The following is a 16,867-nucleotide window of genomic DNA, read 5'->3' as shown; positions in this document are numbered from 1 at the left end:
TCAAATGCTGACAACAACATCCATGTATTGCATTTGGAAACACCAAATTCATAGCATAGTCAATTCCTTTGTGCCTATCAGAGATGATGGCAAAATTCTCTATATCCCCAATACATTCTTTGAGCTTGGTCATAAACCAAGTCCAAGCCTTATTGCTCTCGTTTGGTCCAACCCCAAAAGTGATAGGATAAATCTGGTTATTACCATCTTTCCCAACTGCAATGTACAATTGTCCTGGATACTTACCTTTTAGGAAGGCTCCATCAACATAAATGAAAGGACGAATGTGTTCTTTAAAAGCTCTAAGTGGAGGACCAAACGCCATAAAGAAGTACTGAAAATTATCAGCATCGTCAGTTTGAATATGTGTTACCGTACCTGGGTTGAATGCTTTCAACGTCTCACAGTATTCCGGTAACAACATGTATGACTCTTTCGGTGAACCCATCACATCTTCTATCGCCCAATTCCTAGCTCTCCAAGCCTGTATATACGATAAGTTTATTTTATAGTCGGTCTCAAAATCTTTCACAATGTCCTTTGGTCTAAACACTCTACCGTGGATATCAAACTTATCCAAAAGTAGTATGCCAACCACTCGTTTCCCCGCTTGCCTGTGATGTGGTAACATTTGATCTCTAGAACATGTGTGGTTGGCCATTGTATCCATTCTTCGAAGCCTAAACATACTTGAATTGGATATTGCAATTCTTCTAGCACGCCATTTACATGCATCCTCATGTCTACATCTAACCTCAAACATGGACTTGTTAGACTTGTACACTTTCCATTCGAACCTGTTATTCACTGCGTATTTTCCTAGTGCATCCTGCAATTCTCGTTTGTTGGAGAATATGTCGTGTACCTTTAAACCGACGACCCCTTTCGATGAACTATCTTCAATAGTAAACTTAGGTGCATCATGGATCTCAGGGAGCCATCAAAATGGATCAGTCCTCTTCCTTATTGTTTCTACATTCTCTGCCAATACCCTGTTTTGGGGAACAGCTTCGCAATGCGATTGTCTCGGAGGGGTAGGTTGTCCATCATTTACCATTTCCTCTGTGTCATCGTGACCCCAAATGTCATCTTCGTACATCTGGTCCTCTGCATGATAAACCGGATTCGAGCTAATATCATCTAAACAAGGATTGAATGCAATATTGCACTCAGTGATTGGTTGTTTTCCTGGCCAATGAGTTGGGCATTCAACGGTTGTGTTGTCTACTTCAGGAGTTGTTTCCAATTCAACTGTGGCATTGGCATCACAACTTGAATGAATAACATTCTCTACCTTCATGACTCGCGGTTGGATTATTCGTGAGTCAAAATTAACATATAGTGGGACAACATCGTCAGTTTTCATCCGACAATAATCTAAAAAACACTCAACATCACTTGAATCAACAATCGGAACTACTGCCTCATGTACTTTGTTTGGACCGTAAGTTAATTGCATAGTCATACGCAGATCAAATGACATTGGATCAACACGAGCAGTAGTGTATACTCTCTCTTGCAGCATTTCCAAGCTGATTCCCGATGACACAACTTCAACATTTTCTTCTCACCCCCTCATATGTCATGGTCTTACCAATGGTTTTCCACCGGCCATTCCACATGATCACACACAATAAATACTCGGATGACATGCTTCTATCAATAATAAACAAAAAAGAATGAGATAACAGAATGAAATAACATACATTTCGCATAATTCGCAGTTATACCATATGCGAATTCACATAATTCGCAGTTATATGACATGCGAATTCGCATATTTCGCAAATACACTTCGCGTAGTTCGCGGATATCCCATATGCGAATTCCGCGAACTGCTAGTTCCACAAATGTATACACACATTTCCATACACTTCGCATAATTCGCAGTTATTCCACATGCAAATTCGATTACTTCGCACATACACTTCGCATACTTCGCGGATATTCCATATGCGAATTCTGCGAACTGCTAGTTCCACAAATGTATACACACATTTCCATACACTTCGCATAATTAGCAGTTATTCCACATGCGAATTCGCATACTTCGCACATACACTTCGCATACTTCGTGGATATTCCATATGTGAATTCCGTGAACTGCTAGTTCCACAAATGTATACACAACCTTCCATACACTTAGCATCATTCGCAGATATTCCACATGCGAATTCGCATACTTCGCAAATACGTAATATATGCGAAGTATGCGAAACAAAGAATGAAACACCATACCTTCGCATACTTCGCGGATATTCCATATGCGAATTCCGCGAACTGCTAGTTCCACAAATGTATACACAACCTTCCATACACTTCACATATTACGATTTCGCGAATCAAAATCATAATCTGCGAAGTACGCGATCTTCCGCGACTAACTTGAAGTACAGATTTTACAAATGCCTAACTTCAAAAACACAACATCAACAAGTTAAAAGAGAGGCGCAGAGAAGAAGAGAAGGAATTGTGAGTTAGTTTCTTATATATACGAAGGGGATTGTAAGTATTTCGAAATGAATCAACCTATGTATGTAAGTTGGTTGATAATGGGTCTGAAAATGTAAATGGGTCTTCCATTACACCCATTTTTGTAATTAGCCCATTCAAAAAACAATTCAGAAATCTGATAAATCAAAATATCAATTGTCGATTTCATTTATTTATCATAACGAAATTTACAAACCAAAGGCAAACTAAAATCTATGCTAACCAAGACAATCTTAAAACTCCTGCGAAACAGAACCAATTTCGCCCTTTCCTTTAGCGGGCTTCTTTGGCAGCAAACTCTGGTGAATATTAGGTAAAACCCCTCCATTAGAAATCGTCACCTTCCCAAAAAGTTTGTTCAATTCCTCATCATTCCTGACGGCAAGTTGAATATGCCTAGGGATAATTCTGTTCTTTTTGTTATCTCTTGCAGCATTGCCGGCAAGCTCCAAAACCTAAATCCATAAAATAAGAAACGATCAATCACAAAAGAAAACAGGGAGGGGAGATTGAAGAGAAGAAAGAGGAAACGGAATCAACTAATTACAAACCTCAGCAGCGAGGTACTCGAGAACAGCAGAGAGATAGACAGGGGAACCAAACCCTAGACGATCTGAGTATCGACCTTTCTTGAGGTAACGAGCGACTCTGCCAACAGGAAACTGGAGACCAGCTTTAGATGATCTGGTAACCGACTTGGATTTGATTGACATACCCCGTCCACCTGAACTCATTTTGATTTCAAATGAAGAAAAGAGAGCAATGAGATGAGAATAGAGTTGGAGATGGATGCTAAGTTTAAATACTAAATTGAAATGCATTTTTTATTGGTTGATTTTAATTTCACGATGATCTTTGACGTGGCAAAAGGGCGCGGAAATGAAAATTTTCATTTAGGTGAAGCGAACTTCGAGGAACTGATATGATTAACGAATCATTGCAAGAAGAAGAAGAGTTCAATGCAAATACAATTCATGCATAACTGAAGCCCACTGCCCTAAATAATAGGCAGAGTACAAGAAGTCACCGTGGGGAAGAGATAAACCTATTAAGTGACTGGGTTTGATTCAGTGGTTAACTAACTGTTACCGGTTTATTATTAATTGATTGAGTCGTTGTTGTTAATATCTAAAATGTCTAACATAAATAATTTATTAATTCCTACATTTTTATTGAATATATTTTTTATTTCTTGAATATTTTTATTCAATTGTCTAGTCTTTTAAAAAGAATTGGAGTGTTTAATAATTCAAATACGTGATGACAGAACTGTTGAATAAAATAATAATTAATAACTAAATAATTTATTATTAAAATACAATAACTAAAAAGGGTGTTAATTAACAATATATGAACTAATAAATTATTTATTTAAATGTCTAATATGGACATGTTTTAAATTAATCAATAAACAATTTGTAAAAATAAAAATTATAATACATAAATTAATAAAAATAATCTAAATAACTAAATAAAAATTAAAAATAATTATTTATCTAACGAAGTAAAACCTTATTGTTTCGGCAATAATGTTATAGAAATATAAATAAACATTAAAAGAGAAATGTATTTTGTGAAAATAAAAAAAAATAATAATTTTGTCAATGTCAAATAAATACAAACAATTGTTCACGAAAAATTCATTTTTAGAGCTTTTCGTGAAAAGCTCCAAAAAGCTATTATTTCAATAAAAAAATGATAAATGTTGTTGTTGTATACACCTAACCAAATATTATATTTCCCACGGTTTGTAGTGAAACCTTAAATATTCATCCAAAAAGTTAAAACAAACACCCTTAATATGCCCACGCAAGCCAATGCCGAGAGCATAAATGAAGTCGAGGACATATTACTAAAAAAAACGAGTGCTCGACAGCGGCTTGGTTTTCTTTAAATGGAATAAAGAGAACCAAAAGAAATCCTCGTGCAACCTGCTCACGAGCAAAGTGGAAATCAAGTTCAATGTGTTTGGTACGAGCATGAAATACCGAATTGACTGCGAGATAAACAGACCTTATTATAGGACTCACATCTCATTGATGTATCTATCAAATGAGGGAGCCGTTGACGGACTAAACTGTGTGGGCTCAGGGCCCACTAGGAGCACGACATGCTCAGATGGGCCGGTTGTCAGAGAGTAAAAGTCTCCATCCGCACTTAGTACGACAAGTGTTATTGAGATTCCTTGTGAAAATCAAGTGAGTTCGGGAAATTTGGTACATCTTAATGAAGGCCAATCTCCCCACGGAAAGGAACATCAAACATCCTAAAACGCCCGATGAACCCGACGACTTCCTACTCAACACACTTCAAACCCCAATCTGATTAATTATCAAAGTCCTTTAAGTTTTAAATTCTTTTAAGAAAAGTTTGCTTTGTTTGTGTGAACAACATTCGCACAAATAATGAAAACTCTCAATCAAGTCAATCAATTGCATAAAATGAACAAAAATTAATAAATTAAATTACAAATATATCCAGACATCCCGGGGTATTCAATCATATTTAATCATTATCATAAGACCTGCAAAATTCAGATTGGAAACAAAGAATTAAGAAAATAGTAAGGAAATATAAGTTTCAGCATTACTAACAGAGATTTCTATCACATATTCGTAACAGAACACTTAGAATGACATGCTTCTGGTTTCATACAGAATTCATTGAAAGAATGTCCATTAGAAGAGCCTACACCATTATTTCTCTCAATTCTCATTCGTTTTCAACTCCGTTCGTCCCGAAAAATCCACAAAACACTTGTTAGTAACTTCTAATAATTAATAAAATACAAACTTGTGAAATGAATGCTAAAAATATTTAAAATAAGATGAGTTTATTGAAATGTGCTAATAATAGAAAATATATTTACAAGGAGTAAATCAAATAAAATATAAAGTTTTAAAATAAGGACTAGAATGAATAAATGAAGGTTGTTTATTTTAGGAATCAGAATGAATATAAAAAAAATTAAATTAAAGGTTACAATAAAAAAGAAAATTATTAAAGTGAAAGATTGAAATGAGTAAATAAGTAAATGAAGCTCTTAGCCTAGTGGTTGAGAGCTTACCTATGCCTTGGGAGGTCATGGGTTCGAATCACATCCGGGTCTGGTGGGGATTTTTCTTTCTTCTTTAATGTAAGCGCATTGCGCAAATTTAAAAAAAAAAAAAGTAAATTATTAGATTGGAGATTAAAGTGAATAAAGATAAAGTTATTAGGTTAGAGAGAAAATGAATAAAAATAAAGTGTATTGGAATTAAAACGAATAGAAAAGAAAGTATTTTATAACTATTGATACCAAAATGGTTGTGAGATAAAATTTATCTCGAATTGGTTCGTTTACCCCTAAATCATTGTTATGAATAAATTGAACCAATTAGTCAATAATATTAAATTATAACATTATTAATATCAGATTCGAATATAAATGTATAAAAAGAGAATATATTACTTGAAATAAATAAATAAATATATAAATAAAGATTCAAAATTAATGTTTCATGGTTAATTTAAATCAATTTCGGTATCAAATATATGAAGAAGATATATTTGATAACCTATTGATAATAAAAAAAATCAAAACTAAAATATAAAATAAGAAAAACGGATAAACAATCAATATTTTACAGTGTAAATAAATAAATATCGATAAATTTGTTCCTAAAAAATATTTGCTTTGCCTAGGTTGTAGGATTCTTGGCAAAAACACAAATGGAGCACGAAATTAATTTTTAGAAAATTGGAACTTTCTCGGGTGATTACAACAGAGTTATGGCTATTTTTGGTATAAAATTCGTTCTTAAAAAGTGGTCTAAAGCTGTCAATTTATAAGCAAAATTAGGTATCATAGTTAAAATTGAAAATAACAAAATAAGGCATGAGCTTAACAGGTAATTTTTTTAGTTTTAAGTTTATTAATTTCGAAAAAAAGTAACATATCTATATATAATATAAAACAGTAACGATGGAACTGAGGTATCAACTCCACGATTTTTATTGATTAAAAATAATATTAATGATTTATCTTTTTTTGTTCAATTTTTTATTTAATTGAATAAAAAAATATAATCCAAAATATAGTAATACTATAATTCGTTTTTTGATAGTAATTTATCCATAAATTCATAAAATATAATTTAACAAGAATGACTTTTTTTTTTTGAATTAAATACAATGACCTCTCTTCTATATCTAATCCAAAATATAGTGGTACTCCATCCAATGACCTATCTTCTACTACAATTCCTTTTGATAGTAATTATCCTATTAATCCATAAAATATAATTTAATGTGATAAATCCATTAAATGAACTCTTCTACTATAATACAATCCGTGTTTTTCATAGTGCAATAATCTAAATATGTCATTAATATGCCGTATATAAATATACCATTGATATGTAGTAACGATGGAGCTGAGGTGTCAACTCCACGATTTTTGTTGATTAAAAATAATATTAATGATTTATTTTATTTTTTTGTTTAATTTTTTATTTAATTGAATAAAAAAATATAATCCAAAATATAGTAATACTATAATTCGTTTTTTGATAGTAATTTATCCATAAATTCATAAAATATAATTTAACAAGAATGACTTTTTTTTTTTTTTTGAATTAAATACAATGACCTCTCTTCTATATCTAATCCAAAATATAGTGGTACTCCATCCAATGACCTATCTTCTACTACAATTCCTTTTGCATAGTAATTATCCTATTAATCCATAAAATATAATTTAATGTGATAAATCCATTAAATGAACTCTTCTACTATAATACAATCCGTGTTTTTCATAGTGCAATAATCTAAATATGTCATTAATATGCCGTATATAAATATACCATTGATCAGTCCCGCTCAATTGGACCCTAATGACCAAATTGTATTTGGACTCTAACCATTCGATCAATCAAAGTATAATGGATAGGGCGGTGTAAAATTTTGTTTTATTTAACTTATTCTTTTTCCTTTTTAATCCATTAAAATATTCTAAAAAATAAGCAACTGTTGAGACACCACTACTTTTTTCGTTGGAGAGAGAGAGGAAGAATGCTTGAGAGAAACCATAGCTTATATGGAATTTCAATACCTTTTTCTGTCAACAAATTGCAGGGGAATTCTTCAATTTGTTGAACAAAAACACCAGTCTTGGTAGAGCAAAAAAATTCAGAAAAAAGTATTGAAAATTTTGGAAATAATGAAAAACCTGCTCTTACAGAGATTCGGATTACTGCATACAAGAAGCAGTTCACATGGCTGAACATGGGAGAAATTTTTCCCTGGAATTTTCTAGTCCTCTTTATGTGCAAATGGAAGTAAAATTTTCTATTGCTAGAATATTGAGAAAGGGCACAAGCATTTTTCTGAGTTATTTTAGAAAAGTAATGGAATTTCTCAATGTTAATTTCAACATTACTGCAATTCCGTTTTTCTTCAGCAGAGATAAAAAGGTAAGAGAAAGAACTTGAGGGATATAAAATTTCAGGCCTTAATTACTCTATTTAATTATCCGGTGAAATTGATGAACATTCATCTGTTCTTTCTCCAGAAAATTCTAAGAAGAACCATGAACAAAATTGAGGAAGGCGTTGTTGTCATTATTTTCAAAAATTTCAATACTTTTTTTTCTGAATTTTAGCTTGTGTTTTTGTTCAACAGGTTGAACAATTCCCCTGCAATTTGTCAACTTAGAAAAAATATGTTGAAATTCCAGAAAAGCTATGGTTTCGTTCTCGAGCGTCTCTCTCTTGAACGGAAAGTAGTGGTTTCTCACTCAATAAACAATTGCTTATTTGTAGGAATACTTTAATTGATTAAAAAATAAGAAATTAAATAAAACAAGTTTCTACACCGTAGGATTATATTTTGGTTAATCTAATGGTTAGGGTCCAAATACAATTTGGTCATTAGGGTCCAATTGAACGGGACTGTGCCATTGATATGTTCATATGGGGATAAAACCTAGAGTATTTAATAATGATTTTTTTTATTAATATAATGAATTTATTTACTAGCTTCAAAGTAGCCACAGATTCCTCCATTTGCAAATTAAAATATAATATTATTTTTTGAAAAAAAAAATATAATATTATTAATTATATTTATTTTAGTGTTTTTAATTCTATTTGCTTTGTTGTTTTCTCTTTGTGAAACTCTATTAATGATCTATCTCCTACAATCTCTCAAGATAATCTGCATAATCTCATCAAATCAAATTCAATCTTTTACATTCTCTATAATTTACTTCTCCAATTTTCTCTCTTCTTTCTTCTATGCGAATTGAAGAGGATGGTTTGATTATTTTATTGCTGTCAATTATTTCTATCTTTTTCTCTTGGATTTTCATACGTATTTGGTGTAGTTGCTTGCCAATTAGCAAAGCAATCTCCTTATTACAATGAGATTCAAAGTGATTAGTTCATTCCATTTTTTTTAATTTTATTATTATTTATTTCAGGCCAGATTCTATTTGATTATCCAAACTCTAATTGATTCAAATTCTCTTTCGGAATTCTGATGAGGACATCCGGTCCCTAAAGGTTGAACCGGAGTTGAAGGATGGGACCCGTAGAAAGCCAACTGAGGGGGATGAAGGAAAGGGCGAAGAACAGAGCACGCGGAGCGTGTCCACTGGGACGCGAGGCGTGAAGGACTCGAAGTCGGGGGAACAACCCAAGAGGTCATACACGCGGGGCGTGTATGGCGAGGCGCGGGGCGTGGGGCGTGGATCCAGCTTCCGATGAGAGTTCAGACCAGGAGGTCGAGTACGCGGGGCGTATGTCTCAAGACGCGGGGCGTATGCCTTATGACGCGGGGCGTAATCTACTAGGCGCCTCGCGTACCGAGTTCAAGCCAGCATCCTCAAGTTCAGGAGCACATCCACGCGGGGCGTAGCTAGTAGGCGCGGGGCGTATCAGACCTGGAGAATACTTCCTCCCCAAGTTCTTCTTGTTGAGGACAAGATCTGCCACCTTCTTTATTACTGTTTATCCACTCTACTATTTACCTCTTTGCCATTGAACTTATTTACCCTAATATCTATCTTTATGCATTTCCTATTTTACCCCTAGGGCTCCTTAGTTGTTGGTAACCCTAGGGGTGGCCTTTTAGTCTTTATCTTTTATTTGGAAGGAGTATATATTCTCCATCTTTTGTAATGTTGGTTACCTTTGATGAATATTATATTTTGAAGCCTCCATTGGAGCAAGGATTCATTCCTTTTGGGTTTATTCAACCTTCAAGTTAAGCTTGAGAAGTTTGTAATCTTTGTTGGTTTAAGATTAAAACCTCCAGTCGATTTTAATCTACATCATTTGGTATCAGAGCCGAGTCATTTTCCTTGACCGGAGACTTCTTCTCGGAAATGGTTCAACCACGTATCACCACCGAAGCCATTGGGACCCATGAGCAAAGGCTTGAAGCACTAGAATCAAGCATGAAGGCAATCAATGACAAGATGAATGAGCTTGAAGAAAAACAAGAAGCGGAACGAAGAGAAAGGCGTCTTGATACGGAGAGGCTTATTCTCGAGTTTCGAAATAGCCGCATCCAACCCGCCAGAGAACCTCACCGGAGATAAGAGGAACAAGCCCGCCTTCTACTTGAACGGCAACCGACACCACCACCAAGGATAACTCATGCACCCCAAACCAAGAACCCTCGGGTTCAAGAGGTAAGACGTACTAATCCCGTAGCCGTTAGAAACGTTGATAGTGATAGCGATGGACATCTATTCGATGATTTTGAGATGCCTAAAATTGCTAGAACTATGGGGATTAGAATGGATGATGATGTGTTGAATGTTAGGCATGTGAATGATATGAATATGCATGATGTTGTTGGTCCCGTGCATGTGCGTGCCGGGAATTTGGATATTTTGAATGATGATGATGTAGGTGGTCACGGAAGGGTAAATTATGGGATGAATGATCCGTATGGGGGTCATGCTATTGATAGGGGCGGATATAGAGGCGGAATGAATGGGAGAGGGGAGTATGGAGGACACTATGATAGGGATGATGCTTTCCAACTCAAGGTTGATCTACCTTCATTTGGAGGGGAACTTGACATTGAGGGGTTCCTTGATTGGTTGCTTGAGGTGGAGAGGTTCTTCGACTATGCGGGAATACCGGAAGATAGGAGAGTTCGGTTAGTGGCGTATAGGTTGAAAGGGGGAGCCTCGGTATGGTGGGATAATGTGAAGGAACAGCGGAGAAGAGGAGGAAGGGAACCGATTAGGTCTTTGAGGAGGATGAAATCGATGATGAGAGAGCGGTTTTTACCACCCGACTACGAGCAGTATATCTACAGCTCCTACCGGAATTGCTCGCAAGGACCGAGGAGCGTGCACGAGTATACTTCGGAGTTCTTAAGGCTTTCGGCAAGGGCTAACTTGTCGGAAACCGAAAGCCAAAAGACTTCAAGGTATCTAGAGGGGCTACGGTATAATATTCAAGACATAATTGGGACACAAATGGTAATCCGGATTCAAGATGCAAGGAACCTAGCTTTGAAGGCCGAGTCTCAATTGAATGTTAGGGCACGTGACGGATACCGGAGGCTGAGAATTGAGGAAGTTTGTGAAGAGGGGGAAGAGTCCAAAGAGGTGGGCAATGATAAGAATGGTGCTTGTTCAAGTGGAACCAAGATCTTGAGTGGGGGAAAATCACCTAGCGGAGATGTGCGACCCTTTAGGACAGCCGCCCTTCCTAAAGGCAACAACCCGTACACAAAATCGGCTCCGTTTAAGTGTTTCCGATGCAACGAACCGGGCCATCGTTCGAATGAGTGTCCAAGGAGGAGGAGCGCTAACATGGTTGAGCGATATGATGATGGTGATTATGGGGGTAATGCTGAGGTGTATTGTGAGCCCATTGATAGTGGATCATCCTGGGATGAGCGGAAGGTCCATGTAGTGAAGAGGGTACTGATGTCGGTTGAATAAGAGCATGACCCGAGGCACCAATTGTTTAGGACTAGAGGTCTAATCCACGGATTGAAATGTGAATTGATTGTTGATGGTGGAAGCCAAGAGAACATCCTTAGCAAAGCCGCTTTGAGCAAATTTGGCTTAGTGCCCGAGCCACACCCGAAGCCCTACCGAGTGGGCTGGATCAAAGAGGGGGAGAAGCTTAATGTCACCCACCGGTGCAAGGTTCCTATCTCTATTGGGGCCTACCAAGATGAGGTTATGTGTGATGTGGATGATATGGATGTGTATCACGTGCTTCTTGGGAGGCCTTGGCAATTCGACCGTGACGCCTCACATGCGGGACGGGACAACACGTACACCGTCTTCAAAGATGGGGCCAAGTATATTCTCATACCGTTGACGAGTCCTACTAAGGGAGAAAAGAAAGCGGCATTGATTGCGTACCCTAGCTGGGAACCGACGCCGCTAAAAGAGACCCGCGTTGAGCAACCCGTCGGATTGTTAGGTGTGGGTGAGCCGACCCAAGAGACGAGCATTGCTAGTGGGGATAACGGAGCATCAACCTTGGGGGTGAGGCATCCTTGTGCTATCAATGAGTTGGGGTCCAACTCCTCTAAAGAAGGAGAGTATGATGAGGACATCCGGTCCCTAAAGGTTGAACCGGAGTTGAAGGATGGGACCCGTAGAAATCCAACCGAGGGGGATGAAGGAAAGGGCGAAGAACAGAGCATGCGGGGCGTGTCCACTGGGACGCGAGGCGTGAAGGACTCGAAGTCGGGGGAACAACCCAAGAGGTCATACACGCGGGGCGTGTATGGCGAGGCGCGGGGCGTGGATCCAGCTTCCGATGAGAGTTCAGACCAGGAGGTCGAGTATGCGGGGCGTATGTCTCAAGACGCGGGGCGTATGCCTTATGACGCGGGGTGTAATCTACTAGGCGCCTCGCGTACCGAGTTCAAGCCAGCATCCTCAAGTTCAGGAGCACATCCACGCGGGGCGTAGCTAGTAGGCGCGGGGCGTATCGGACCTGGAGAATACTTCCTCCCCAAGTTCTTCTTGTTGAGGACAAGATCTGCCACCTTCTTTATTACTGTTTTGCCACTCTACTATTTACCTCTTTGCCATTGAACTTATTTACCCTAATATCTATCTTTATGCATTTCCTATTTTACCCCTAGGGCTCCTTAGTTGTTGGTAACCCTAGGGGTGGCCTTTTAGTCTTTATCTTTTATTTGGAAGGAGTATATATTCTCCATCTTTTGTAATGTTGGTTACCTTTGATGAATATTATATTTTGAAGCCTCCATTGGAGCAAGGATTCATTCCTTTTGGGTTTATTCAACCTTCAAGTTAAGTTTGAGAAGTTTGTAATCTTTGTTGGTTTAAGATTAAAACCTCCAGTCGATTTTAATCTACATCAAATTCAATCTTCTTCTACTGTAGAAATCACACACTATCTGCTATCTAATTCTCGCCTGATTTTCCAAGATAAGCATCTGCCTGTGTTCTTCCTTTCAATGCCTCTGTTGAAATGCTTCTTATTATTGTGTTATTGTGTTTGCATAGGTAATCAATAAGGCTGTTTGAAATCAAATATGAAAGCGGTACCTTGGAGCACCGAATGCAAGTCTAAGGTTATGGTATACTTCATAAAACTATATGTAGCTGATATGGTGTGAGTTGTTCTAATTCTTAGTTTGTGTTAATTTTAGTCTAAAAACTTCTCTTTTTGCAGGTATTATATGAGAAAATACAATTAAATTAGTATTGAACACCGCATAATGGTCATGGACTTGCTTACTGGTTTCAATACAAGCTGGATAAGAACCAGCAACAACATCTTGAAGACCCTGAAATCACAAGGTGCATGAAGATATCATGGTTTAGGCACAATAGTTGAATATTTCATGGTTTGAGGCTTGGTAATAGGTAGAGTTGTCTAATTTGTATTATTTTTTAACATTAAATGGAGGTTTACAAATGTTATTCAATTTTTTTCCTTGAAATCAAAGAGTTTGTGAAAGCAATATTTATAGCATTTAGAAATTATTACTCGAAATATACATGCATATTAGAAAGTTCAAAATGTGACAAATAGTATGCTTGCTATAGAATTTTGGCTTTTTCTTCTTTGATAGAATTTATATTTTTAGCATATTAATATGATAATGAGAATTTTTATTTTATTTTATATAATATAATTGATACAGTTAAATGAATAGATTACCATATAAAAAAACAGACTTTTAATTTCTTTTTTTTGTTTCATATTATTAATTTCTCTCTCCATCTTAAATTAATAAATCATTTTTAATTGATGATTTTGTTACTCTGACCTTGAGAGATTGTATTTAAACATTTTATTTGATTATTGTGTTTGCAGAATCATTCCATAGATAATTTTGACCCTTAATTAAGAATTGTATTATCTATATATTGTTTTATTATCTTTTGATGATTTATATTTATATTTATATTTATATTTATCTACTATGAAGTGAATCATGTGTTAGTATAGTTTCTTTTGACTTTTTTTTACAGAGAAAAAACAATTTCATCAAACTCTAATCATGGTTTTCTTCTATTTAATATTTTTTTTGGTAGGAAAGGAAAGAAAAAACAAAAAGAAAAAAGCCTAATCCGGGATTAGCCTAGAGAAGCTAACTCCCACCAAATCTTCCAAAAGAAGAGACGGAAAATAATCAGGAGGAGACGGGAAGGTTGTGACGCCCAACATACTCCCAAGACCAGCACACGCTAAACGTCCACAACTCTGTTCTGCTCTCTAAAGACATGGCTGAACTTGATATAATCAAAGGAAGAACAAAATCTTCTAATGCCTTTGATTAAATTTTGGCTATTAACACCACTAGCTTTATTAATGGAGATCATATTTATTTAATATTTTATTTTTAATATATAAAATTTGATATTATATCTATATATAATTTTTATTATCAAATATGGCCCTTGATCTTTTATTTATTATTTCATTAAACCGGTGTAATATGGAAAACAAGGTTTTCATCGGTTTACTTTGACTCCTTTAAATATCAGATTACTATTTAAATTTCAAATGATGTTGTTTGGTTTGCAATAATGAACAAAAGTCAAGGACAATCACTTTCATATGTTATATATTCTTTGTCCAGTTTTCAGTCATGTTTAGATGTATGTTGGAGTATCTAGAATAAAAAGTAAAAGTGGATTGAATATTCTTATTCACGACGATGGAGATAAAACATGTAGCCCACTCAAAATATAGTATTCAAATAGTTTTTTAATTATTTATAGTGAATTATTATGGTAAAAGTAGTTATATTATGAACTATATATTTAATATAATTTTTCATATTAATTTAATTATATTTAATATATTTTTTTAGAAAATTATATTTAATATTTTTAAAAATATTATACATACCGTGCATCGCACGGGTATAAGACTAGTTTCATATATATCACCTAACAACCGCAATATATGCATGTTGATATACGTGCATCATGTTGGCGCATGCAACTGACACACGTCAACGCGTGTTAGCAGTTGCTCTGGCATGTGTGGAAATTGACCGCGTGTAAAGCATGCGCTAAATGACATGCTGACACTTGTCAGCGCGTGACTGATGCATGCACTGCACGCGCTGACACGTGTATACTCCTCTCTCCAAACTCTATTTTCTATATATTTTTATCTTGAAAACGATTTTATCGATCCCCAATTTCAATGATTTTTGTTTCGTTGGACTTCTTTCGACGAGATGGATATTTTTGTGTTCACGATCTATGTCTAAAAATGACCTGATCTAAGGTTAGTGTCTATCTTTATCCCAAATTTCATGTGAAACTTCAACGAGCCACAACTTATTCGTTAGACCTCTGGATTGAGCCTGAAAAAGTGGGTTATGATGGGGGACATGACCGACTAAAATATCCTAAAACTCAATTTGGTTGTCTTAAAATTTCGGTTTTGAATGGGAAAGAGTTGTGCTTTTGAATTCCTAACGGATATTTTCCAGTCATCCATTTGTTATCGTACTTTCCAATCATCTTTCAGAGGTTTTTATCAGATATAGGGCTCTGACTCTAGTGTTTACATCTACATTGTCACACCATAGTTGAATGGGACATGGAATTGGTAACCAGAATTAAGTTAGAAGAGACTGAATCCATAAGAGTTCAGTTGTTGTATAAGCCACTACCTTATATTCACTTTGGGTAGACAAACGGACAATGATAAGTTGTTTCATTGTATTCCATTAGAAAATAAGAACGTCTATCATCCGGACAACCACCCCAATCGATGTTTGAGTAGCAACGTATGTCTCTATTTAGTGTTGAAGATAGTAGAAAGCCCATATACTATGTTCCATACACATATCATGGAATGTGTTTAACCCCCTTACAATAAGCACGAGTTGATTAATGCAAGAATTGATATAACTTGTTAAAAGAGAATGTGATGTCAAGCCTGGTAAGTGATATGGACGTTTTATCCCTATCTTTTAAGATAATTCACGGTTTAATCTTAAGCTAAATAATCAAGTTTAATGTTTAGTTTCACGTATATTTCAATAAATCAACGAGAAGTAATAAACCATATACTTTTAGTTAATTTTAGTTATTTTAAATCTTGTTTTGTTATGAATAAAGTGAATAAATAAATCAAATAATGTTGAATTCAATGGTTGTACTTTACAAGCTCAAGGAACACAGGCAAGATGCAAGAGACAGAAGAAAATCAAAGAAACGATGCACACACGCCATGTGAAAGGAAGAAAATAATTTTTGAGAGTCCTACATGGTGTGTGGGTATGAAAAGAACAAGACCGGAGTCAACGAAGACATTTTGGAGTTGTCCCGTTGTCATCAAACACCCCACACGGCGTGTGGGAAGCCTGGATGTGCCCAAATTCAGCCATAAGCAAGCACACACTCTGAGGTGAATATCATTGACACTATCAAGAACATTGTAATGACCAGAAGTCAATTAAGGCGTCTTCTGAGTAATGTTACCTTTGTCTCTATTATGGAACCTAATAACTTTCCAGAAGCAGAAAATGACAAATACTGGATGATTGCCATGCAAGAGGATCTAAATCAAATTCGAAGAAATGAAGTGATGTGATATCAAAAGCACAAGAGCATGAAACAAAAAAGCTTGGAGTTGAGGAGCCCAGTAGAAGCATGATGGATCCATTGGAGCTGTCAATTGGATCTATGATGAAGAATCATACAAAGAAAGACCAACAAATGCTTAATGGACTCGTATTGAGCTTCTTTAAGCTATGAATGGATTCTAGAAAAGTCATTAGAGATGGTGTATTTTGTGTTGTATCCAAACCCAAGCCCATAATAGTGATATGTAAAAAGGTTGATCATGTTTTAAGAGAAGCTTTGGACTTGCATGTGTTTGGCATGTGCAAAACCCATTGGGAC

At 35.8% G+C, this 16,867-nt stretch overlaps 1 protein-coding gene across 1 annotated transcript; it reads right to left on the bottom strand.

Annotated features, from left to right (window-relative positions):
* Positions 1–2,663: 2,663 nt before the first annotated feature.
* On the bottom strand, positions 2,664–3,278 carry LOC136220496 (histone H2AX-like). Its single transcript, XM_066008315.1, has 2 exons — positions 3,045–3,278; positions 2,664–2,948 (listed from the first exon to the last, which is right to left on the bottom strand). The coding sequence occupies exons 1-2, from the start codon at positions 3,225–3,227 to the stop codon at positions 2,727–2,729; spliced, it is 405 nt and encodes a 134-aa protein (XP_065864387.1). The 5' UTR covers positions 3,228–3,278; the 3' UTR covers positions 2,664–2,726.
* Positions 3,279–16,867: the final 13,589 nt, after the last annotated feature.

The sequence above is a fragment of the Euphorbia lathyris genome, chromosome 2, assembly GCF_963576675.1.
Source record: "Euphorbia lathyris chromosome 2, ddEupLath1.1, whole genome shotgun sequence".
Classification (NCBI taxonomy): Eukaryota; Viridiplantae; Streptophyta; class Magnoliopsida; order Malpighiales; family Euphorbiaceae; genus Euphorbia; species Euphorbia lathyris.
Note: the sequence above shows the minus strand (reverse complement) of the source record. Positions and strands in the feature narration are given on the sequence as shown.